Genomic DNA, 26,246 nt, shown 5'->3' on the forward strand with positions numbered 1-26,246 from the left:
TTTCCATACAAATTGTGAAATTTTTTGTTCTACTTCTGTGAAAAATGCCAGTGTTAGTTTGATAGGGATTGCATTGAATCTGTAGATTGCTCTGGGTAGTAGAGTCATTTTCACAATATTGATCCTTCCAATCCAAGAACATGGTATATCTCTCCATCTATTTGTATCATCTTTAATTTCTTTCATCAGTGTCTTATAATTTTCTGCATACAGGTCTTTTGTCTCCTTAGGTAGGTTTATTCCTAGATATTTTATTCTTTCTGTTGCAATGGTAAATGGGAGTGTTTTCTTAATTTCACTTTCAGATCTTTCATCATTAGTGTATAAGAATGCAAGAGATTTCTGTGCATTAATTTTGTATCCTGCTACTTGGCGAAATTCATTGATTAGCTCTAGTAGTTTTCTGGTAGCATCTTTAGGATTCTCTGTGTATCGTATCATGTCATCTGCAAACAGTGACAGCTTTACTTCTTCTTTTCTGATTTGGATTCCTTTTATTTCTTTTTCTTCTCTGATTGCTGTGGCTAAAACTTCCAAAAGTATGTTGAATAATAAGCCATGCATTTATAATTCAGGGCCTTCCTCCCCTGGCTGTGTACTTGGTGGAGCTGGTGGTGGAGAAAACATTCCCCCCATCTTGGCAGCATCTGTTTTTTTCTCTGTCATTTCACTGCTCTGGGTTCATTACTCATCAATAAAGGTCTTCAGTCTTGCCCTCAGTGTCCAATTGCTTATTCAGTGCTGTTTGGTTATTATCCCAAGACCCTAAATCCATATGCACTTGGTGTAAAGCCCCACAAGCTGATTGATTATGCATAGCAGCATATGCATTCTCCAGCAGTTTTTTTTTTTCCCCCTCCAAGAAGGATTGATTTGTTCTGTAGAAAAATCTGTGGCTGTATGTATTGCATGTGTGTTCATACAAAATGCAGGATTAATTGTAAAATTGCACAGAGTTCTGAAAGTGCTTTATGCAAAATGCAAAAACTGGTTGTATTATGAACGTTTGAATGAACATGTCTGCATGCAAAAATATTCAGGGAATTTGTGGTTCAGTTAAAGTGACACCAGAATTGAGCCTTTTAAAAACAGACCATTCCCAGCATAATGATTCTATAATTTATTCAGACTCAGGCATCTACCACTGTTGAATTTTGTGTTAAATAACCCACCTGGGGAATATGAAACAGCTTACACTGATTTAAATCCTTGGAATAAGCCCATCTGTATCATCTTGGCCTCAGCCATTTAAATACTTGAGGAGGGTACAAGGGATATTTCGCATATATTTGGCTATATATTCAACTCTAGTACATGGGGATTATCCTCAGATACATGGCAGTCTTCAGATGGCATTTGGAATCCCATTCTGGGTGCCCTCTGACCACCCAGCATACACAGAAGTCCCTTTTCCCCCATGTCTCAGTGGGCTTAGGAATATAGACTCATGTCTAGGAGTCTAAGCGTAGCACAATTACAAAGGAATTCACAAAGCAAGCCGTGGATTCATATCAGCTCCCAAAGAATAACCTAGATAGGCCTGAGTGGGTCAGACCGAGGTAGCTCCCACATGGTGCTGGCCACACTGAATACAGCAATGATTGGTGGTACTGGAGGCAAACCTTGCCAGGGCCATGGTAGACCCTTCTGTACAAGGATGACCCTCAGATAGTGGGATGCAGGTAGCACACTATTTTTCCAGTTATGAGGGTGGGCTGCTTGGCGCCGTCCACACTGCCCACACTGTGTCTGAAAGGTGGCTGCCTCATGGTCCGTGTTGTTTCTGGCAGTGACCACGTAGGGGTCAGAGTTACGAATGACCTTGACCTGTCATATGTAGGTGTCAACCAGCTTGTCTGGCTTATGGGAAGTGGGAAAGCAGAATGTTGAAATGTTAGGCATGGGGATCCAAGCTGGTGTTACAGAAATCATGCTGTTGACAAACAGCGATGCTGATGGAATGATAGGTTTAAGTAACAGCAGCAAGTTTGGGGTTAGAAACAACAAGATAGCAAAATGTTTATGCAGGCAGAGTATATTCAGGGTTTGTGTCTCCATACCTCTACAAGCCAGAAATGGGCTTGTTCAACAGCAGGTTTTAGGCATAAGGAAACCTTTTTGGACTTAGAGTTTTGAGATGTTTTGCTCTCTTCAGGCATCCTACTGAATGAATGGAGAATCATAATGATTTTGTGAGTGGAGATTTTTAAATCTGGTTTTAAAGAAAAGAAAACAAGAGGTTCAGAGAAGTTAGCATATATAGCTAACATGAAGTTAGTATATATAGCTGACATGGGGTGAAAACTCAGACTCCTGAGTCCAAGGGCAGGGCTCTTTTCTGGGGCTGAGGGTTCTGGCTCCTGAAACTGGCCCAGCCATGGAGGTAGGTAATATTACTCCTTTCTGCTTTGTGGTTCCTCATTCTAGAGAGAGGACAGAAGTAAGAGAGGATTTTTTAAAACTTATTTTTAAAGATTCCATTGAACAGGTTGGAGTATAGGTATGTTCTTGGGTTTAACAAAGGGGAGAACATAGTCTGATTAGTTTTTGCTTTTTCTTAAAAGGGCAAACATAATACAAAAGCCTTTTATTTGCAGTTTTGGAATTTAGCCAACTGTAAACACATTTAAGGGGATTCAGCTACAACTCAAATTCTTATCAGAATGATTGGAAGCTCTTGGACAAAAGGCAATTTTTTAATTGAAGAATAGTTGATTTATAATATTGTATTAGTTTCATGTATACAGAAAAGTGATTCAGCTATATATATACATGTTTTTTACAGATTATTTTCCAATATAGGTGATTACAAGGTATTTAATGTAATTCCCTGTGTTATACAGTAAATCCTTGCTGCTTATCTATTTTATGTATAGTAGTTTATCCCATACTCCTAATTTATCCCCCCACCTCCCCTTCTCCTTTGGTAACCATAAGACTTTGGTAACCAAACAGACTCTGTGAGTCTGTTTCTATGTTGTATATAGATTCATTTGTATTATTTTTTAGATTCCACATATAAGTGATATCATACAATATTTGTCTTTCTCTGTCTGACTTACTTCACTTAGTATGATCATCTCTAGGTCCATCCACGTTGCTGAAAATGGCAATATTTCATTCTTTTTTATGCCTGAATAATATCCCATTATATATACATGGCTGAATAATATCCCATTTATATATTATATATAAAAAATGGGACATAAGTATATCACATCTTAAAACAGTCATTTGTTGTTGGGCACTTGGGTTGTTTCCATGTCTTGGCTAATGTAAATAGTGTTGCTGTGAACATTGGGGTGCATGTATCTTTTTGAATTAGAGTTTTCATCTTTTCTGGAAATATACCCAGGAGTGGGATTGCTGGATTATATGGTAGCTCTATTTTAGTATTTTTAAGGAACGTCTGTATTGTTTTCCATAGTGGCTGCACCAATTACATTCCCACCAACAGTGTGGGAGGGTTCATTTTTCTCTACACCCTCTCCAGCATTTGTTATTTGTAGGCATTTTGATGATGGCCATTCTGACAGGTGTGAGATGATATCTCACTGTGGTTTTTAAAAACCATTTTTATTGAAGTATAGTTGATTTCAATGTTCAGCAAAGTGATTCAGTTATTCTTTTTCATTATGGTTTATTATAGGATATTGAACATGGTTCCCTGTGCTATACAGTAGGACCTTGTTTTTTATCTATTTTATATATAGTGGTTTGTATCTGCTAATCCCAAACTGCTAATTTATCCCTCCCCTGCCGCCTTTCCCCTTTGGTAACCATAAGTTTGTTTTCTATGTCTGTGAGTCTGTTTCTGTTTTGTAAATAAGTTCATTTGTTATCATATTTTAGGTTCCACATATAAATGATATCATATGATATTGTTGTTCTCTTTCTGACTTACTTCACTTCGTATGATCTCTAGGTCTATCCATGTTGCTGCAAATGGCATTACTTCATTCTTTTTTATGGCTGAGTAGTATTCCATTGTATATATATACACACCACATCTTTTTTTATCCATTTATCTGTCAGTGAACATTCAGGTTGCTTCCATGTCTTGGCTGTTGTAAATAGTGCTGCAATGAACACTGGGGGTGCATGTATCTTTTCGAATTAGGGTTTTGTCTAGATATATGCCTAGGAGTGGGATTTCTGGGTTGTATGGTAGCTCTATTTTTAGTTTTTTAAGGAACCTCCATACTGTTCTCCATAGTGGCTGCACCAAGTTACATTCCCACCAACAGTGTAGGAGGGTTTCCTTTTCTCTACACCTTCTCCAGCATTTATTATGTGTAGACGTTTTAATGGTGGCCATTCTGATGGGTGTGAGGTGATACCTCATTGTAGTTTTGATTTGCATTTCTCTAATAATTAGTGATCTTGAGCATCTTTTCATGTACCTATTGGCCATCTGTATGTCTTCTTTGAAGAAGTGTCTATTTAGGTCTTCTGCCCATTTTTAGATTGGGTTGTTTATTTTTGTATATTGAGTTGTATGAACTGTATGTATATCTTGGACATTATTAACCCCTTGTCGGTCACATCATTTGCAAATATTTTCTCCCATTCCGTAGGTTGTCTTTTCATTTTGTTGATGGTTTCCTTTGCTGTGAAAAGCTTTTAAGTTTGATTAGGTCCCACTTGTTTATTTTTGCTTTTATTTCTGGACAAAAGGAATTTTTAATCTCATTCTAGAGCAACTGGATATCCCTTTATAGCTATTAATTTAGACAAGATAAGCTGTTGAACCCTTCTCTCCTTATAAGGTGATGGAGAAGGTAGGGAATGAGCTAGAGGTATGTGGGCACTGGGCAAGCCTACCCTTTATTAACCTATTTGCTTCGTGCACACTCCTTCTCTAGTTTGTCCAGGAAGGCCAAATATAGGGGGTTTTTTTGTGTTTTTTTAAAACATATTTTCATATTATAAATTCAGAAAGAGAAAGAGAAGATAATTCACTATAAGAAATTTTACTGATTAAATTGTGTTGAGAAGCCCTGGATAACTGTCTCCTGGGAGTTATACAGTCTCATCTCTGGCAGGGAGAGAAGAACCAGCTCAGAATGGAGCCTGAAGCAATTAAAAAAACTACAACAGATCATGACTCTGACTATGGGAGAAATAATACTTGGATGAGAACCCTCCAGGTGATTCGCTTTAAATGGTGAACCCCCAGAATCTTGGGTCCCTCCTCTGTGCATGGCAGTCTCCCCCATTCACCTCTCCAGACTCAACATGATTATTGTTTTCTCCTTCCCTAGTCCTCCTGCTACCACAGGGGGCACTTATAAGGCTCTGGGCTAAAATTGGGAGTTAAGTGATGCACAAAGTCAAGGTCTAGTCAGGAAAATAGAGATGATGCAAGGTATTTCAAACAGAGGGATTTAATCCAGGGAATTACATAAGGATCAGAAGGCTGAAAGAGCAAAAAGGGACCCTGAAGTAACCCAGATATTAGCAACTGTAGAAAGCAGTTACTAAGCCTAGGGCTGGGGAAATAAAAAGGAAGGGGTAGGGTCACTGGACTGTGGGAGCTCAGAGAAGAGGCCCCTGGTAGCTGGTGTTCAGATCTCGGAGGGGTGCCCTCTGGCTTATGCCTGAACCTCAGACCAGGGTTGCTGTGGCTGGTTCTTAGACCTTAAGGGCGTCGAGTGCTGCTGAGTTTGAGAGTGTGAGTAGGAGCTGGAGTTTGAAGCCACTGCCACCTTCTAGTGCTGGAGGAATACTGACAAGAACTGGAAACAAAAAGAAGTCCGTTCTTCCCCTCCTCTTCCTCCTCCATTCTAGTAGAATTGAGGAGCAAAACAAGCTTCATGATCAGCCCTGGACCATCCTGGAGAGGAACATAGAAAACCTGGGTTTCACAGTAATAAGCAGACATTCGGACTCGCCACTGGCAGCCTCTAGGCCAGGACTTGGTTGGCGGTAAGGAAAGCCCAGAGAAGGGGCTAGTGGAGCAGTAGATGAGAGGCTCACAACAGCCCAGACCCTGGCCTCGAGGCCCATTGCATGGTGTGGCTGAGGCTCATTTATATAATCCTTAGTTCCATCCATTGTGATTGGCTCAGAACTGAAGGAAGACCTAATTGTCAAGGAGGTAGAGGGTAAGTCATTGGAATAGATGCTAGTTACGGTACACATGTCACCCAGCTATACTGGGAGATGCATGAGAGAAGGCTGAGGGAGCAAAGCCTTGCCTGCCCCACAATTCAGTATTAAGTGAGCAGTGGATGGGGTGGATAGAAGGAAGAGAGGGGCGGGGACGGGAGGGAGATGAATGAAAGGGAGAGAGCAGGGCAGGAAGGAAGGAAGGAAAGAAAGGAGGGAGGGAGGGAAGGAAGGCAGGCAAATAAAGCCTTGCCCCAGCTCCCAGCTGAAGGGCCTTATCGAGGGAGATAGAAGTATACAGCCTTTCCTGCCTGGCTCACCAAGAACTCTGCAGAGATTATGATGCCAATAGTAAAGAACTTTGTCTTGATTTCTTCACTTAATAAAGATTCAGAGACAGTGGAACACTGAGCTGCTACAGAAGGCGGAACCTAGTGCCGGCCGTGTTCTTTGGGCCGGGATCCCTGCATAGGGGCCCCTTGATTGCTCAGGGTGACTGCTCCCATCTCAGCAGCTTGTACCCAGGCCTGTCCCTGACTGTGGCCAGCTACCCACTGACTCAGCGCCCTTGACCTCACACTCTTGTTGATGGTTGCAGAACACCCTTCAGGCTGGGCATAGTAATAACCACTCTCACCCCTAAAATTTGTGAGAAAAAAAGCACCAACTTAGTAGAAGAGTGGAAAAAGGACTTGAATAGACAGGTCACAGAAGGGTGAAACACAAGTGGCTCTGAAACAAATGAAAAGATGCCCAACCTCACTCTTTTTTTTACTGAGCTGTCATTGACATATAAAATTATATTAGTTTCAGGTGTACCACATAAGGAGTCAGTATTTGTATATCAGCCTCAGTAAGAGAAATGCAAATTACAAGCACCAGATTGCACAGATCAAAAAGTTTAACCTCATACATTCGTCTTGGGGTATAAAGCGGTAACTCCTCTGTAGGGAATGGTTTGGAAATATCTACCAAAACTGACCCAGCAGAAATTCCACCTCTAGGAATTTGTCATTCACATATACTTTCATACATGTGAAATGAAGTGTTCTACAAAAATATTTATTGTGACATTGTTTGTATTAGCAAAACTTAGAATGGACATAATACCCATCAGAGGGAGTCAGGTAAATAAATTATGGTATATAAAGTCAGAAATTTCCACAGCCATTCAAAAGGATGAAGCAGCATTACGTGTACTTACATGGAACAATCCCCCGTATATAAAACCTTAATAAAATAAGGAAATGAACAGTGTGTGTAGTGTTTGTGTTCAAAATAATACATATTTCAAAATGAGTTAAAAACCATTTTAAATATATATATATATATGTGTATGTATTATTTGTATGTGTGCATGTGTATATATGGATATGTATGTTTATGCTTCTGTGTGCAAAGAATATCTCTGGGAGTAGAAACAAGGAACTGGAAACAGACCTTCCAGGGAGAGGAATTGGGTGGACTGGACACGAGGTCGGGAGATATTTACTTTTCCTTGCTTACTCTTCGATACATTTGAATTTTATATTGTGCATTACTCTTTGGTACATTTGAATTTTATATTGTGCGTTACCTGGTCAAAAAATAGATTAAAATCTGGGGGAAAAATCCATTCTAAGTCTTGTTGGATGGACAGTCTTACTGGAGGGCAGGCCTTCTTCCACTGAGGGAGGGTTTATCCAGAGGATGGAAATTACTGGAAGGTATGTGCTTAAGAGAGTGGAATAGCTAGCCGTGGCTGGCCCTTCTGGCTCACGCACTGGTGATGGTCAAAGTCAAGGCGGTCCACATTTCCTTAGCTCTCTCTGCTCCTGTGTCCCCCACGGCCGGGCTTTCAGTGCTCTGGGTTCTCCTTCTCCAGAATGGAGCTCTTTGAGCACAGAAGCCAGTTCTTCCTGTCCAGTTTTACCAGCCTTTGACATTATGTCCAGTGCACGGAAAAATCCTCCACATTGGGAGACACCCTGAGGTCATGACTTATCTTTTTACGTGGAATTCCTGTATCTGTAACTGCAAGTCAGCCTTTTAATCTCTCCAGTATCCCTAGCACTTAACCCAGTGCCCTGTATGTAGTAGGAGCTCAGTAATGTTGAATGATGAGTCACGAAGATGATTAGTTTAAGATCAGATCCTTCCCAGCCCTTACAGCAAGAACGGAGCCAAATCTTCCCAAATGGAGCACAGGGCAGCCCCCTAGGGGAGGGAGGTGGAGGCTCTGCAATGAAAGATGCCAACAGCCAAGGTCAGACCTCCACCCAGGAGTGTCATGGGAGAGTGGACTGTCACAGTTCCATCACCACTTCAAGCTCCGTTGCTGGGACACAAGTTAGGAAGAACTGGGTAGATGTGATGGGTCAGATGGCGGGGGAGTCCAGATCCACGCCATAGAGCTGACTCGCGGAGACACACTGCCTTGTCCCTTTAGAGGAATCCGAGAAAGCGCATTACGGACTGGTTCCACGCCCTGAGTTGACCCACACCGAGGCAGCATCTGGGAACTCTGCAAGGAGTCCAGAGTGTCATGTGTGCTCTGAGGTCACAAGCAGAACCACGCCAGAAACTGCGGCAACTGAGATCCCTTCCCTGGAGGCTGTCCCTTCCCTGGAGCCCGACAATTAATCCCATGTAAAGACTACCGGGAAGAGAGTAAACAGTGGGATGAGTTTCCTTGAAGGGTCCCAGCCTCCCGCCACTCCTGCTGGCTGGGCAGGAAGCTCAGAGGAGGCGGCGGGGAAGGGTGCTCATTCCTTATTAGTGACTACAGCTAATTACCATTAGTTAATTCTTAACATCCCTGGAGAGATCCAGGCTGCCTTTGCCTTGCACTTCCTCAGCTCCACTTCAACAGAGCCCCGTCCTGTCTTCTCTGCCCCGTAGAAGACTGGTTCGAGGTGTTTGGTTCTGAGCAGATGGGCAAGGGAAGAAGAGCGCTTCCCTGTGAGCACCCCGTGTGAGATTGCTGAATGTTTGTTCCCTGCAAAGGTTTGCATGGGATCAGGCTGCCCAAGTGAGCAGGGGTGCCAGAAGGGACCCTTGGAAGCGGGGGACAAATCCCAGCTTCTGGCAGTACTAGCCTTGTTGTCCCAGGCAGACCCACCCTCAGGATCATGGGCTAGAGTCAGTAGCCTGAGAGGAACACAATGTTCCTTTGGAATGGGGTCTTTAAGGCACAAAAACATCTTTCTCTGTAATCAAAAATGTGTCTGAGTCACTCTATATGTCAGGTAAATATCTTCATAAGCACCTCACTAAGAATCTGTCGTATCTTGTGACATTTCCACAGTTTGCTAGAACCCTGCTTTCTGTTCCCAGTCCAGACAGGATGCCCCTTCTCCCCCTGCACCTGACTGCAGTGGTCTTTTAGTCTAACTTCAGTCTTTGTCTGTACCTTTCCTGGGGCAGGGGGAGGGGAAGATGATTTGAGGACTTGAATTTTACAGGGCTGTAATCTCTTTAAGAGTTGGAAGGGGTCATCTGGTCCCATCGCCCATCAGAGGCAGCCATCCTTACTATGAATGCCGACAGGGGTGGGCATCCAGGATGGGGCGGCTGTAAATGTTACAGGCTCCTTTTGGTAAGAGCCAAAATCTGCCTCTCACTTCCATCTCTTGGCCCCAGTTCTGTCTTCTGGAGTGACGTAAAACAAGCCTAATTAATTCTCTTTCCACGTGGCCTCGTGGCCTTTTTCCAGGCTAAACTTTAACTTATCAGCATGCCCACCCTGAGGAGCCCTTCTAGACCCTCCTTGAAGTGGCTTCTGTGTGATCGCGTCACTTGTAAAACATGGTGCCTGGAATTGGTCAGCCTTGCTCGAGTCCACACTCACACGTGTGTGCTTTCTCTCACAGGCTGAACACACATCCCTCTCGCTAGCCCCTGTGTGCCCTGTGGCCTGAGGTGACAGCAGCAGTGACCATGGCTACTGTCCAGAGCCATGCTTGCCCCAGGCTTGCACATGGCCCCATAGCCTTACCCTCCTGCAGAGGAAAAGCAGCTATGATGTGGGGCTGCTCTGTGCCTCTCTGTTCACCCTCAGCAGAGCCCTGGGTCTCCAGTGTGTGTGGGTTTGATGGGAGGGCCCTATGGAGTCTTCCGTGTTTCTTTTCCCTCCCCGGAACGGTGACCTAAGAGCCCTTGCCCCATCCCATGGAAGCGCTGATTTTTCTTCAGCAGAGAAGGGCCCCGGGCTCCTTGAGGCTGTGGCTGGCCGTTCCCTGTGCTGCCTTCACCTGGTGCTCAGGACCACCTAGGTGCTCTGTGCTACTGTGGGATGAGCAGGCTGCTACCCCCGCCTCAAGCTGGCTGGCTGGATGGGAGACATGTGGACGCTGCTGCCAGCAGCACATCCCCTGAGCTTAGACACTCTTCTTACCTCTGTTTCCCACAGCCTTCCTTACACCAGCACCTAGGAAGTGAAGATGCCTTTCCCGAATACCATTTATAAATGTTGGAGCCACGTTTTTTCTGAACTCATCTCAGAGCTGTTTCGTGCTTCTGTCAAGTGCCTTTTGAAGAAGGCGAGCAGCAGCTCAGGTGGTTAAAGTTGGCACTAATGAGACCAAACCTCTGGGCTCAGTACCCTTAGAGAGAAACTACACCCTGGCCACCGACTGCGCCCACTGAGGATGGTGCACAGACAAGCCCTTTGCGCCACAGTACCTCCCGTGCTCAATCTGAACCCGTTCCTCAGCGTGGAGATGAGCAAAATACACTTTTGCAGACACAGTAAGTGGGAGCGGCGAGGTGAGAACAAAGGTGGCTCTGACAGGCAGGAACATTTCCTTCTTCCCGAGGGGCGGCTGGAGTGCCTGGCCCGCTGTTGCCCCCAAGAGCTCCGGGGGGAGAGATGCTGCTGCCGCCGCCGCCGGGAGCTTGGTTTTATCCTTGCGTTCTTTGCTGAGAAATTTAAGTCAAGTAATTTGGAGTCATTTGTCTAATAACTGCTTTAGGAAAAGAACGTGTCAGCCGGATCTGCTGACATCACCTTTTCAGAGGTTCACGTGATTTAGGCGTCACTCTTTCTCTTCCTTTCCAGCTCTCCCTGGTGTATTCCTTTAGTGGTGACAGGAAGCGGGATGATGAGTGGCTTTCCTGCTCCGCCGTCCTTTGCTAAAGTCTAGGTGTTCTCAGCCAGTACCTGCCAGGCGCCTCTTCTCCCAGGCACGCACACAAGCGTAGATGATGCTTCAGCTGTTTAACTGTGGGCACTTCTGTCCGTTGGCTGCATGTCCCATGGGCTGGGAGGATAGAGGCCAGATGTACATATATAGGGTTTCTTGATCAGGGATTTTGCAACAACTGTTATTTTTGATTACCTGTATTAGGGATTTGGGAGTCTTGTGACTGAGTACTCAGAAGTACTCATGTACCCATGTCTGTTTATTCATTGACCATTTTACCATGGATGCCCTGGTCCTAGTGACCTGGGAAGAAAGGAGCCGATTCACAGACTCTCAGACCTATTCCACCTCCAGTCCAGAAGAGGAATCTCCTTGCCGCCTGTCCTGCCTCTGCTGCCTTCCCCTGGATGGGGATGCTCAGAGTGTCCTGAGCTTGTTCCAGTGCTGGAGGGCTCCAGCTGCCAGAGTGTTTCTCTGCCTCCAGAGTGTCCCTCCCCCAACCAGCACCCCCTGTGGGGTGTGCACATGTCTCCTCATCCTGCTTCCAAAGGGTAGACTGTTCTATATTTGCAGGTACTTCTTTTCTCTTCTCCAGAGTCTCCGTGATTCCAGATAAACATTGCCAGGTCTGTCAACCCCTCCTCCCGTGACATGGATCCCAGGCCGCCGCCATCCCATATGTGTATAGTTGGATTAGGAAACAAAACAAAAACCGTTAAGCTCAGCCATTTTCATCCTAGTGCAATGTCAACTTACTAGTGTCAGCCCATCACCCCGGCTGGCCCAGGTGTTTGAGAATTTGTCTCTGTCGTCTGTTTCCCCAAGCCTTCCGTTATGTGCACGTTTGGAGGTGGAGCTGTAGAGCCAGACGTCAAGGTTAGGTGGAGAGTTGGGGGCCCCGAGCGTGCTCTTAGCCTTTGGGGGCACGTTCTCACAGGCCTCAGACGAAGGCTCAGCCTGCTTGTGTGACATGTGTCAAGGCTGCCTATCTAAACGCTGGGCACACGGTAGGTGCTTCATAAATGCCCAGGTGGGCGAGTGGTTGTCAGGGCGGTGCGACAGGGAGCCTGCCCCACACTGCGCGCCAGCCCTTTGTTTGCGGGAAGCCGCTTCCCCGAGCTCATTTGCTAGGCAGTCTCCGCCGTGTTATGTTACGTGGTCATGAATGAACGATGAACAATAGCCCTAATCAGCCTGTTTAAAACAAAACACGTTAAGGAAGAGAAACAGCTGGGAAGCGTGATCCGACTGCGCAGCCTCTGGCCCCAGTGGCCGGAGTTGAGGGCGTGGCAGCAACGGCAGGGACAGTTTTCTCGGAAGCAGGTCCCCCACCTGCCCTGGAGAGAGAAGAAAATCTGTGTTTTCTCAGCTCCACCTTCTACTCACGCTGTCAGGATAAGAAAGAGTGGCTCTGGTTTGTTCTCCCCACTTCCTCAGTTTCACGTGAAATGATTTTGCTTTATGGCAGCGAGTGCTTCCGTAAGCACCGGTCTGCGGGGCTTGTGCTGGGAGGTGGGGAAGGGTGAAAACTACAGCACGGGTTGGCTTCCTCAGGATGTGAAATTGACTGTGAACAACGCGAGTTATTGAAGGCACGCTATTCGTGCCTGTTAAAATGTGCCCACAGCGCCCAGCAAATGACTGTTGCTCAGGATGGCAGGAAGCCCTCTGAGGGCCGTCCGTCACCCCTTCCTCTCTGTCTCCCTGCTGGACGCCCTGTGCAGGCTCAGCCCATGGCCAGGATCAAATAACTGTGACTCTTACACTTTTAATAAAAGACCATCCAGGCACTGGGGACGTGCTCCATCGTGGCCCCAGCCTAAATTAGGCAGTTGCCACCACGAGGGGTGTAAAATGTTCATCCAGGCTTTCTTTTCCCAATTATGACAAAGATGGGGAAACTGAGGACCCCAGAGATGGGGTGACCAAGCAAGTTAGTGAAGATGACGCCTAAAAATATGAACCTGATGCTTCCCACTTCCTGTTGCCTTAGCACCATGAGTAGAGGGATGAAGCAAGATTTGGAGGCAGAGGATTTCAAGGAAAGACACCACGCTAGGAGGTGGGGCTCTGACGTGAGCCTTTCCCCGCTGTGCTCCGTCCGAGGCCGGTCAGGGCTTTGGAGCTTAGGCGGCCGAGCACACTTGGAGCCACACGGTCGTGAGTTCCAAGTGTGACCTGATGACCAGTTGGCTGTCAGACCTCAAGAAAGTTACTCTCCTTCTCTGATGCTTAGTATCCTTTTCTGTGAAGTGGAGCGAATAATACCTCCCTGAGAAGGTGTTTGTGAGGATGTGGAGTGCAGCCAGCAAAGCACCTGGCGACCTGTAATGCTCAGTGCTCGTCCATGCCCTCTGCTCGAGAGAGAGCCCAGTCGGTGTGTGAACGACCGGTATAAGCTCTTCCCTCAGCCCTGTGCAGAGTGCCCTAGAACAGGGGTCCCAGAGGGTGACTCTTGGACCGGCAGAATCCACATCACTGGGGATCGTGGTAGAAATGCAAATCTTGGGCCCACCCAGACATCCTGGATCAGGAACTCTGGGGGATGGGACCTTGCATTCTAACATGCCCTCCTGGTGATTCTGATGTGGGCTCGTGTTTGAGAACCAGTGCCCTAGAATTTCATGCTTCAGTTTTGAACAAATTAGAACCACCTAGTTCTTCTTTCTCACGCGAGGGTGTGAAAGAGGCAGCTGAGCGTTTTTTGAAAGAACACCGAGGCCTCAAAACCTGGGTTTGAGGCCCTGGTTTATAAATGACTTGAAGGCAAGAAATGGTTATTCTAACCCTAGATAGCAAAAGCCTGTTCTTTAGACCTTCTGTCCATATGCCCATGGGTTTGAAAATAGACCCAGCAGTGTACAGGCTTGGAAGCCTGGGCAGCTGTGCTCTTGCTGTGTATCCTTCAATAAGGTAGCCCTGGGCTTCCCTGGTGGTGCAGCGGTTGAGAGTCCGCCTGCGGAGGCAGGGGACATGGGTTCGTGCCCCGGTCCGGGAAGATCCCACATGCCGCTGAGCGGCCGGGCCTGTGAGCCATGGCCGCTGAGCCTGCACGTCCGGAGCCTGTGCTCCACAACGGGAGAGGCCACAACAGTGAGAGGCCCGTGTACCGCAAACAATAACTAAATAAATAAGGTAGCCCTTGGACAGGAAAAGGCTCCTGTCCTATAGCTTTATTAAGATGAAAGCTCTAAATTGAGCTGTGAAGGAAGGTCTGCAGGCTCAGAACCATTTGATGAACGGCTCCACAATATCTCCGGGCTGGGGCTACTCGGGAAAATAAGTCTGAAATAAAGCTACCAAGGCCCTTTTTCATTTCCCCGCATCAGATCTGAGTATTGTTAAAAATAAAGTGCTGTCAAGAGCAAGCTGTTTTAATGAAGACAGCGTATAAAGTCCTTCTGAATAATTAATGAAATGACAGTAGTGAAGCCGGTGGGGCGGTGCAGAGTGCCCTGGTGTTTCTCAGATCCTGAGCCAGCCCCTCTGGGACTAGAGTCTGATGCACGAGCTCGTTCTCCAAGCAAAGAAACACTCGGCCTTCACTGGCCTCAGAGTAGAAAATGCCACCAAGGCAGAGCAATATATATGTAGGATGTGCGGATGGTATTCAAAATATCTAACAAATGGTAAGGCACGGGCACAGACCAGTCAACTCAAAGAGATGGTGGCTAAGTGCTGGAGCAGGTCCTAGAGGCCCCTACAGAACCAGGTGTTACTCCTTTGGATGTTATGTATATCAGAGGACAGGTCCTGAGGGGAGGCTGGGACCATGGCTTTTACTAACTAGTAGGGTAGCGCATCAGTCTGTTAACGTAAGGTGTGGTCTCTCTGAGGTGCACCAGCTGGTGTCAGCCCTGAGGGTACCGTCTGAGGCAGTGCTCAGGGTCAGTGAGAGGGAGTGTGTTCTTTGGCCCCCAACTCCATCAGTCACCACATCCTATGTCTCTGTCTTCTGCAGCATCTCCGAGAATCACCTCTTCATTCCATTTCCCTATTGCATATCCTCCGAGCCTGCCCATTCGCAAAGGCCCGCTGTAGAGGCTGAAATTCATCAGTCTCACATTCGTCTTCACCCAGATGGTGATGCGGGCTGTTATATATGCACCTGCATCCCCAGGGTTATGGATGGATATGTTGGTGGCCCTTGATGATCATGATACATCCTTCACATTTGTGTTCTAGGCTCCAGCCAAGGCGAGTTTGTCTGGAGAGGTGAGACTTGTTTCCTTTGTAGCCAGATGGCTCTTAGGATGGGAAGCTCCTCTTTTTCCTTTCTTAGAATGGCTGGGAGTCGCTGGGTGACATTGCTGCTTCATGGGGCCAGAAGGTGAGAGTCTATCCGTCCAGCTGTAGGGACCCAAGAGCCAAGCTGAGAGGGTCAAGATGTCCTTCAACCCTCAGGAGAACTGTGGCTCAGCAAGGGGACGACTGAGCAGTGGATGAGTGGGAGGGACAATGGGCCAGTGGGTGAGTGGGAAGGACAACGGGCCACAGGGCGTCAGAGCCTCTGGCTAGAAATCTTGCCTGAGTGGATGGAGGGAGGAAGCTAGGACATTGTTAATGGTAGATAAATGATAGATAATTGTAGATAAAACTAAAGGACAGACTCAAGTCCTTCAGACTATTCTCCAGGTAGGATTCAGTCTGACACCCTGGCCTTGGGATGTGGACTCTGGGCCCCTTTGAGGCAATATAGCTTCAAGAAAGAATATTAGTATAGGTTAGTAATTTCTGTCTCAAGGTGTTGTGAGGATTCACTAGGATTGTGTATTCTTGGGCTTCCCTGGTGGCGCAGTGGTTAAGAATCCGCCTGCCCATGCAGGGGACACGGGTTTGAACCCTGGCCTGGGAAGGTCCCATGTGCCGCAGAGCAACTAAGCCCGTGTGCCACAACTACTGAGCCTGCGCTCTAGAGCCCGTGAGCCACAACTACTGAAGCCCGCGTGCCACAACTACTGAAGCCCGCGTGCCTAGACCCCATGCCCCACAACAAGAGAAGCCACCGCAATGAGAAGCCCACGCACCGCAACGAAGAGTAGCCCCCGCTTGCTGCAACTAGAGAAAGCCCGCGCGCAGCAACAAAGACCCAACGCAGCCAAACATAGATAAACTAAAAAAAAAAAAAGATTGTGTATTCTTTGTAAACTGTACAGTAGATTGCATATTCTTTGTAAACTACTCACATATGGATAGGGACTATGTTTCTGGTTGACTGGAAGCAAGGATGGGAAGAAGGGTTCACTGCAAAGTTTGTTCACATGCTGGTCACCAGCCATTTTCTTCTAAAAATGGTTAACAGCGGGATGTGGCCTTTAAAAAAGCCTTGTTAGGGCTTCCCTGGTGGCACAGTGGTTGGGAGTCCGCCTGCCGATGCAGGGGACACGGGTTCGTGCCCCAGTCCGGGAGGATCCCACGTGCCGCGGAGCGGCTGGGCCCGTGAGCCATGGCCGCTGAGCCTGCGCGTCTGGAACCTGTGCGCTGCAGCGGTGAGAGCCCCGTGTACCGCAAAAAAAAAAAAAAAAAAAAAGCCTTGTTAGAGCCAAGATGGCGGTCACAGGCTCGGCAGCATTGCCCATCCTGACAGCAGAGCAAGCCTTTGATGGGGTAATTGATAGCTCATACACAATGCAGCAACTCAGTTAACTCCTCTCCCATTAGGAAGGATTGATTTCTTCCCCAGGATAGGGATTTGTGCTGCTTCAGCTGCTGAATACATCGGCATGGCTAAGAGAGTTCCTCTGGTTGTCCTCCTCAGAGGCCCCAGCAGAAGAAAGCATGATGAGAGGAGCCCCGTGTTCAGTCCCACACATGGCAAGTCCTCCTGCCCCTAGGGAGGTGAGGGACTGAAGACCCAGCATCATATCAAAAAATGAATTGCATCCCACTACTGGGCATATACTCTGAGAAAACCGTAATTCAAAGAGAGTCATGTACCACAATGTTCTCTATTTACAATAGCCAGGACATGGAAGCAACCTAAGTGTCCATCGACAGATGAATGGATAAAGAAGATGTGGCACATATATACAATGGAATATTACTCAGCCATAAAAAGAAACGAAACTGAGTTATTTGTAGTGAGGTGGATGGACCTAGAGTCTGTCATACAGAGTGAAGTAAGTCAGAAAGAAAAACAAATACTGTATGCTAACATATATATGGAATCTAAAAAAAAAGAAGAATGGTTCTGAAGAACCTAGGGGCAGGACAGGAATAAAGACGCAGACGTGGGGAATGGACTTGAGGACACGGGGAGAGGGAAGGGGAAGCTGGGACGAAGTGAGAGAGTGGCATGGACACATACACTACCAAATGTAAAATAGATAGCTAGTGGGAAGCAGCCGCATAGCACAGGGAGATCAGCTCCGTGCTTTGCGACCACCTGGATGGGTGGGATAGGGAGGGAGGGAGGGAGACACAAGAGGGAGGGGTTATGGGGATGTATGTATATGTATAGCTGATTCACTTTGTTATACTGCAGAAACTAACACACCATTGGAAAGCAATTATACTCCAATAAAGATGTTAAAAATAAATGAATTGCATCTTTTGTTTGAATACCTTGGGGCATATATAGCCTAGGACATTGCAGTAGAGTACTACAAGCCTGTGATTTGCTAATGTTCCAAGAACACCTTTAAATTTTTTTTTATGACAACTTTATTGAGAAATAATTTACACACAATAAAATGTATCCATTTAATGTATTTTCCAGTTGTATATACCCTGAAAAACTGTCCCATGATCAAGATGCAAAACATCTTCATCATCCCCAAAGATTCCTAGTGCCCCTTTGTAATCTGTTTCTCCCTCTGCTCCAGCCCCAGGCAACCACTGACATGCTTTTTGTTACTATAAATCAGTTTGCATTTTATATATGTAGAATAATACAGCATGTATTATTTTGTTGATGGCTTCTTTCATTCAGCATAATTTTTTATTGTGGTAAATTATATAACATAAAATTTACCATTTTAATTCTACAGTTCAGTGGTGTTAAGTACATTCACATTGCTATGCAAGCATCACCACCATCCATGTCTAGATCTTTTTTCCCCTTGCAAAACTGAAACTCTGTACCCATTAAACATTAACTCCCTATTCCTCCCAGCCCCTGGCAACCACCATTGTATTATGTGTCTCTGTGAATTTGACTACTCTAGGTACCTTATATAAGTGAAAATCTTGCAGTATTTGCCCTTTTGTTACTGGCTTATCTCATTTAGCATGATGTCTTCAAAGTTCACCCATGTCATAGCACGTGTCAGAATTTCCTTTTTTAAGGCTGATCGATATTCTATTATATATGTAGACCACGTTTTGTGTACCCGTCTGTCAGTGGATTTGCTTCTACCTTGGGACTGTTGGAGGCAGTGCTGCTGTGAACTTGGGTGTACAAATACCTCTTCTAGTTCTTGCTTTTAATTCTTTTGGGTATATATGTGGTAATTCTATGTTTGATTTTTTTGAGGAACCTCCGTCCTCTTTTCCACTGTGGCTGCACCATTCTATAACATTACTTTTGAAACAATATTTTTCATTAGACCTGCTTCTTGTTCTGATTATCCCTTCACTTTCCAGAAACCCAGCTGGAGATATCCTTTGACTTCTCATGGCCCTGCATGATAACGGTCTTTTCCTTCAGCGTCCTGAACCTCTGCCTTTCTAGTCCTTTCCTACTGATGTAATTGCTCAGAGAGAGGCTCAGCCTTAATAACCTCAAGTCAAATTACATGGCTCACTTTCTATTAGCTACAGCCATTCCCCTCTGTGTCCTACCTGTCTCTCATTAGCTGTAGTTATTATACAACCCACCAATATCCTATTAACAATATCATGATACAGCCACCTATTAACTCCATATATTATATGCCTACCTTGGTCCTCTTAATTGACTTTATTGTGCTAAACATCCTGCTTATATGCATTTCACTGTATCTGTTAAATAATCTGTCCTATTAACTGTATACCCCAGTCCTTTGCAACTGTTGTCTGACTCGCTAGCACACTGTTCTTAATATCTTCAATGCTGCCTCGCCATTCACCTGTTCAAAGTGTTCACCTGTTTGCATCTTGTTAGGTATCAAAAGCCCACCAGGAAGCTGCACCTATCATTGACTCTGGGGCCCCAGCCGTAAATGAACAGCATGTGTGGGGGGCTTCAGCCCTAAAGTAGGATCTTTTCCTTTGACCAGTACAGTACAGCCTACCAGTCTCTATAAGCCACATTAATGATGTGTGTGTGTGTGTGTGTGTATGCATGCATGGGTTTGAGGATGTGGGGACAAGGGAGTTTTCCGGACACATAGGTTTGGAAAGCCTGGTGAGAAAGGACAACATGGAAGAAGAAAACTTAGTAGGGAGAGGCCAGGGGGAGAGAGGGCCGAAGGATGAGATCCCTGTTCCTTTGGCGGGACAGAACACTTTTTGATGCCATCTTTTGTTAACGGTTGACAAGCCTGGATGACCGTGTATCACAGCAACCCTTGGCATGTTGCCAGAATGACAGTCCATTTATTTCCAGTTTTATGATCCTGCGTTTATCTGAGCCCTGATGAAGAGGGGCCTCTGCCCCAAGCACCCTGTCATGCTTGGGCCACATCTGCTTGGTTAGCAGCAGCCGCAGTTGAAGAACAGAGCCAGGCACATAGCAAATGCTCGTCCAGTGTTGGTTGAATGCTATGGAAGGGTGACTTGTGGAATCTCTCTTTTTGTTGTCATCACGTATCTTACTCCTGAGGTCAGGAAAGGAGAATGGGTTCTTGAATGCCATCTGGTACACACTGGGGCTACTGTCTGGAGGAACACTCATGCATTAAAAAGACCAATGAGTTGTGTGTACATAAGAGAATTCTCAGGTAATCCTTTGCCTTTCTGAAATACTTTTTAAAGCACTACCAAACCTGTGATTTTATTTTATTTCACATGCTTTTATTTATTTTTGACCTCCAATGTGTAGATAGAGAAACTGAGATCCTGCTACAGTCTCCTAGTAGCGTCAGGATTACTGCTGTCTAGCTGCCTCTGTGCATGGCATGCAGTAACACCAGGGAGAATTTTCAGGGCCCAGCTGTGGTCCAGACTGAACATGTATATGCCTTACCTCTGGGCAGGGCTCCTTGCAGTTCTGTGTGCTGGGCAGAAGCTTTCACAGGGATGTGCCTTGACAGCCTCGGGGCCAAGCACAGCTGTGCCATTCCCCAGGCCCAGCTTTGTGTAAATGAAACATCCCCATTCTCCCACTTCTGCAGCCAGCCTCTGGTTTCTGTGTTTACCAAACACGCGCTGATGCCTTACCCTAAACACAGCTGAAGTCTGGGTTCGCCTCCTGCACCTGAAGCCCCCTCCCCTCTTCCTGCTCCCTGAGGCTACTGAGGACCAGGTGTTGAAAGGTCCCCTGGTATCTGTGTCTGAGTCACAGCGGTGAGGGATCTGAGGGCACCTCCAGGCAGGATGGGTCTGTCTTGAAGCTTGAAAAAGTACCTGGCTGTACTGAGCTGAATAGCACCCACAAAATTCATATGTACCTAGAACCTCAGAATGTGACTTCGTTTGGAAATAGGGTCTTTGCAGGTATAATTAGTTAAGGATCTTGAGAAAAAAACTATCCTGGATTTAGGGTGGACCCTATATCCAATGACTGGTCGTGTCCTTATTAGAGAAGAGGAGACAGGGAAGAAGGCTTCCATAAGCCAAGGAAGGCCTGGGGTCACCAGAAACTGGAAGAGGCAAGGAAGCATCCTCCCCCAGAGCCTTCAGAGAGAGGGGAGCTCTGCCAACACCTTGATTTCAGACTTCTGGCCTCCAAAAGTGTGAGAGAATAAATTTCTCTTCTTTGAAGTCACTAAGTCTGGGGTAATTTGTTCCAGCAGGTATAGGAAACTCTTAGCCTGGCCGACTAGCAGACGGGAGGTGGGACTGCAGTACTGGTCCTAGAGCCAGGCTGTTGGGCCTCCTCTGCTGCCCTTTCTTCTCTTGCCATCAGGGCCTGGGAAAACACTGTGCCAAGCCAGTCCCAGGAGCAAGGGGAAGACAGGAGTTAGGAGGAAGACCAGGGCTTGCTCTCCCTGTTGTCACTCTAATCTTGGTGTAGAAGGACTTCTGTACCCTCTCAATACCACTATTACATCACTACCTTTCTTTAGTGCTCCACCATGGGCCAGGCACTGTGCAGGTCTTTACATCATTTCACACAATTGTTATATCTTAGCTCAGGCTGCCATCACAACATACCATAGACTGGGTGGCTTAAACAACAGACATTTATTTCTCTGGAAGCTGGAAAATCCAAGATCAAAGTTTTGTTGGTTGATGGTTTTGTTCTTGGTGAGGACTCTCTTCCTGACTTGCGGATGGCTGCCTTCTCACTGTGTCCTTATAGGCCATAGAGAGAGGAAGCCAGGTCTCTGGTATCTCTTCTTATAAGGGCACTAATCCCATCATGAGAGCCCTACCCTCATGACCTCATCTCAACCTATTTACCTCCCAAAGGCCCCACCTCCAAGTACCATCACACTGAGGGTTAGGGCTTCAACATATGAACTGAGGAGTGAGTACACAATTCAGTCTGTGGCACCTTATAAAGACACTATTCAGTAAGTTGCTCTATCCCTCCTAGTTTTACATTTGAGATTCGTTAAGTTGCTCAAGGTCACACAGCTGGCAAGTGGCAGAGCCAGGATTTGAACTTGTGTCCAATTCCACTTCAGCAACTGCACTTAACTACTATGCTATATTGACTGAACCTATGTCATATTAATAATAGTAACTAATGGTTGACTTAGCAAGGAGAGAGCCTGCCAGAGTTATAATCACCCTCAGTGGCTTCCCTCCTCCTACTTCTGTCCCTACCCTGCCCGCCCCTCCCTGTGCAGTAGTCACATCACATGATCCCTGTTCCTTGGATGACCCCATTATGGTCACACGTCAAGTGGTCTCTCTGGTAGCTTGTCCCTGGTTCCTTTCCATCTGACATCTCTTGCTCATCTCCCATGGTGCAGTTTAAATGTGCTCTGTACACATCATTACCTAGCACACATTACATGGCTCGTAAATCCCACTGGAGGGTGTTTGTCTTTTCCACGCTGAAGTGAGAGCACCCTTGACACAGGACTAAATCTTTCTATTTTGGCATCTGGTACCTTCCAGAGCACCTCTGGCTCCCCAAGCCCCCAGTGTTTGAATAAGTGAAACATGTAGAAGACATGGAGATCATTAAGTAACAAGAAGCAGAGAGGGCTGTTATTTTTTAAAAAAGAAGAAAACAACATCAGATATTCTAAGACAAGTACTTGTAGAAGGAACCACTAAAAGCTTTGACTTTTGAAACTGAATATTTAATGTAGGCCCTCTTCTGTGTGCTGGCAGACGGCACTCAATTCAATAGAATGGTCAATGTACATTTTTGAGATTTTCTATGGGTCTCATGGATGTTTCATCTTTTTTGATTATTAACTACGTTAGTCTTCTAAATATGTATTCTTTAAAAGCTTGTCCTGTTTCTCAACGTAATTTGCATGTGCTCCAGTGCACCCCCTCATTTTATGCTGACCCATTCCCAGTGGGGACATAGGGATCAACTTGCTGGTGTTCCAGTTAGTGCAGACTTTCTAGGAGGCATGTGTCTTAACGCATAAACGGAGGCCCACGTTGTTTCCTGAGTTGCCTTCTCCAAAGGGGACAGTTTGGACCGGTGGGAGGTCCTGCCCTGGACATCCCTAACCATCCTCTATCTCTGTTCTCCCCCTGCAGGCTGGCCATGTGTGACCCTCTCTGTCCTGGGATTCCTGTACTGCTACTCCCACGTGGGCATTGCCTGGGCCCAGACATACTCCGTGAACTAATGGCGCTGGGCCCCGGTCAGCCCTTCTGGCTGGCTTCCAAGACAAATAGTGCTTCACCCTGACCTTGCACCTCAAGGTAACCTCCAGGGGAGCAGTGCCTGATCTGCTCATCTTTTGTCGAAGTTACCTCACTCCAAGACTGGAAGCTTGAGCTCTCATAACTTTGGGAACTTAGAGATCATCTTCCCAGCCTTCCTGTTGAGTAGGCTGGGGTCCAAAGCAGTAAAGTGTCTTGCCTAGCTGCACATGGTGACGGGATCCAGAATCCTGTCCCAAGGGCCCTTTGGGTTCTTTCTCCTTTACCAAGAATGAAATGTAACAGACATTTCTTGACGGAGGCATAGAAATTCTCATTAGTGATAGGCCTGTCCTCCCCTGGGCGGTATTTCTGAAACATGTTGGGTCAGTGGCATTCGAGTGTCCCCTTCCCCATGTCCTGCAGTGCAGTCTGTAGAACCAGCCCTGGGTTCAGCTTCACACTTCAGCTCCTCAGCAGGGAGGTGACAAAGCCACAGCGGTGTTTCTAATTACCGGGTCAGAGAAGACTGAATGTGTTCTGTGGCATTGCAAGGAGTCAGTACCCAAGGAGAGCTGTTACTTGAGCTGATCTACATTTGGCTGCTTCTTCCCTAGATTTGCAGAGAAGTATAAACATGGCAGTTCCTCTACCTGACAGTTAACTCTTTCCCAATAAAGAAGCAGAATTTAAAAACCAAGGAATAGTGTATCACAGACAGGTGCTATCAGGCAAGTCATAGAGGGTAAAGATGACTTCCTGTGGTCTCTCCTCTCTTCACACAAGTCTCAGCAGTCATCTTCCCACTGAGCGGTTTACACTCTGTGGTTTACCTTGTTTTCTTTTGTTTCCAATAAAATGGAGCCTTTTCTATCACATAGATAATTCATATTTTTGTAAAATTGTTTTGAATATTTTTTGAGGAAAATGTTTAAAATCAAAACACACGTACCTAATTCTGAATTATTCACTCTTCTGGAAAGATGCTGACAGGCCACTAATGGCCCCAAGTGGTAGATAATTCAGAATACTTCTGTGAGGCTTTGGATTTTTGTCTTCTGAGGGGGCAAGAGGGTAAGTGAAGCAGTTTCAAAATTTGAATCCAGAGTGTACCCAATTGTGGGAGAATAGAACATCTCAAGCACGTGAATTAATCGTCATTGAGTGAAAGTGCACCTGGACCTGGTCTGGGCCCCGCTGTCTCCCGTTAGTCACTTGCTGTTGTCCTTGTGTCCGGGCTGTGGTTATTAGCTCAATGAGGTTTAAACTCCTGGTGCAGGACCATTTTGCCGACGTGCTTTCTTCCTAGCCACTCTGCTCGGAAGAGAGTTGGGAGGGGACCAGCCGTGGATGCCAGGGAGGGGCACACACCGTGTTAGCTGCAGCAAAGGACAGAGGCTGGAGGGAGGCAAGCAGACCAGGGCAGCAGTCGCCTCGGCAGCTGCCTTGGTAAAGGACGGGGGGTGGGGAGACAGGCAGGTGAGTCCAAGGTGCTGCGAAGTTTTAAGGCGGGGATGAAGTTGAGGAAGATTGAGCCGTCAGATGAATACAGTAAAACTTCATGGACTCTTAACACATTCAAGATTTGTGGTCAGCCAGAACCCTCTTGGCTGAAGTTTACAGGGGAAAAGGTAGTGTGAAGATGATTGCAGGGAAATGTCTAATGCATGTGCATATATAAACAGTGCAAAATATTTTCAACTCTTCAGAGACGCCATTTATATAAAAATAAATAGGCTTATTTACTCGTTAAACTACATTGGAAGAGTCAGTGAATATATTTGAAAGTAATAGCCCTGAATTTCTTTCAAGCTATTCTATGATTTAGAGTGGTTCTCAGGAATGAGTAAATGATTACTGTCTTTAGCTATCTATATATTTGAGGCCTGGTTACACAATATGTGGATTATCCAGGACCAGTGTTTTCTTTAACCTCTTGCTTTTCTCCAACTGTAATATGAAAATGATGTCTCTTTTCATGCATATGAGCTCAAATCTTGGAGTTCCTTTAAAGGAAAGACTCCCGAGGTGTCTGAGCAGACAGAGCAGTTCCAGCTGAGGTGCATCCGATGCGTCACTTTCCATAGTTATCAGCCCTGGGCCACTTCAAGCACAGGGAAGGGAAACAGCTAGACAGATCCCAAGATCATTTCTAGCCCTAGGATCCTCCGACTCCAACCTAGCTCTGTGAGCAAACCGGAGAGCTCCAAGCATGGTCGTCACGATGAGCCCCAAGGAGGCAAGTAAAACATCTGAAGGACAGCAAAATCTTGGTGATTTTGACTAATTCTTGGGACCGTGCAAGAAGGCTGAAAAGTGTTTATTTCATTATTTCCGCAGATTAATTTATTTGAGAAGTGACAGAAGAAGCCTTTTGTTCTACTAAAGGCTGCAGACGTAGAAAGAAAATATATCAATCATATATATAATTGTATAATGATCTGCATATTGGGAGAACAGTAATTTAGTGGGAGGGGGTTTCCCCTTAGAGAAACTGAGACTGCTCATTGCTTATTTAAGGTAACAATAGAATTACTGATTAAGTATAACAAATTAACCATAATACAATGAGTTTCTTTTCTAGCAAATGTACCAGAACACATCCATACAGAAAGGCCAACTGTGGAGAAACCAGATTATCTGGACGGTCCTGGCCTCTCTCAGTGCATGGTGAGATGCCTCTCTGAGGCCCTTCTTCAGGGTAATTGTTTTATTTTAAAACCAACCAACAAAATCCCTCTTTTTTATTGTTGAAACCCATTTGTCATCCAAAGTGTAGTATCTATTACTTGGCTCTGTGTTGCTTAGTCCTTTTGACTAATTATAAAAATCATAGTCACAAAGAAAGATTTTTTTTTCATCGTTGAGGATATCTAAAGAGTACAATATGTTTAGTGCTTTATGAGGTGGGACTTTTGCAATGAACATCAATCATTTGGAATTTTAAAAAATATCACCCTTAAAATAGTTTTATTATGCTCTTCTGCAATGTAAAAAAATAATAGGGTGTGGGGAGAAAGTCATCAAAAATACTGGATTTATACTGTGGCCCTATGAAATCCAGCAGAGGCCTGAATAGGGCTTGCAGATCACAGATTCCTCATCCCTAAGTTGTACTGTCTATAAGAAGAAAAGCGCCATTTTTGAAAT

General features: G+C 45.8%; 1 protein-coding gene across 7 annotated transcripts in view; it reads left to right on the forward strand.

Annotated features, from left to right (window-relative positions):
• HHAT (hedgehog acyltransferase) overlaps positions 1–26,246 on the forward strand; it is a 367,203-nt gene that overhangs the window by 339,815 nt on the left and 1,142 nt on the right. For 6 of the 7 annotated variants that reach the window (XR_009537066.1, XR_009537069.1, XR_009537065.1 and 3 more), the window contains 2 exons: positions 22,989–23,156; positions 25,681–25,797. Coding sequence is in view for 1 of the 7 variants with exons in the window: in XM_060130771.1 (XP_059986754.1) it covers positions 22,989–23,080 (92 nt within the window). In the remaining 6 variants the exon portion in view is untranslated. Of the gene's footprint in view, positions 1–22,988; positions 23,970–25,680; positions 25,798–26,246 lie in introns of those variants that run through there. The other variant, XM_060130771.1, reaches the window with a different exon arrangement.

Source organism: Lagenorhynchus albirostris, chromosome 2 (genome assembly GCF_949774975.1).
Source record: "Lagenorhynchus albirostris chromosome 2, mLagAlb1.1, whole genome shotgun sequence".
Classification (NCBI taxonomy): Eukaryota; Metazoa; Chordata; class Mammalia; order Artiodactyla; family Delphinidae; genus Lagenorhynchus; species Lagenorhynchus albirostris.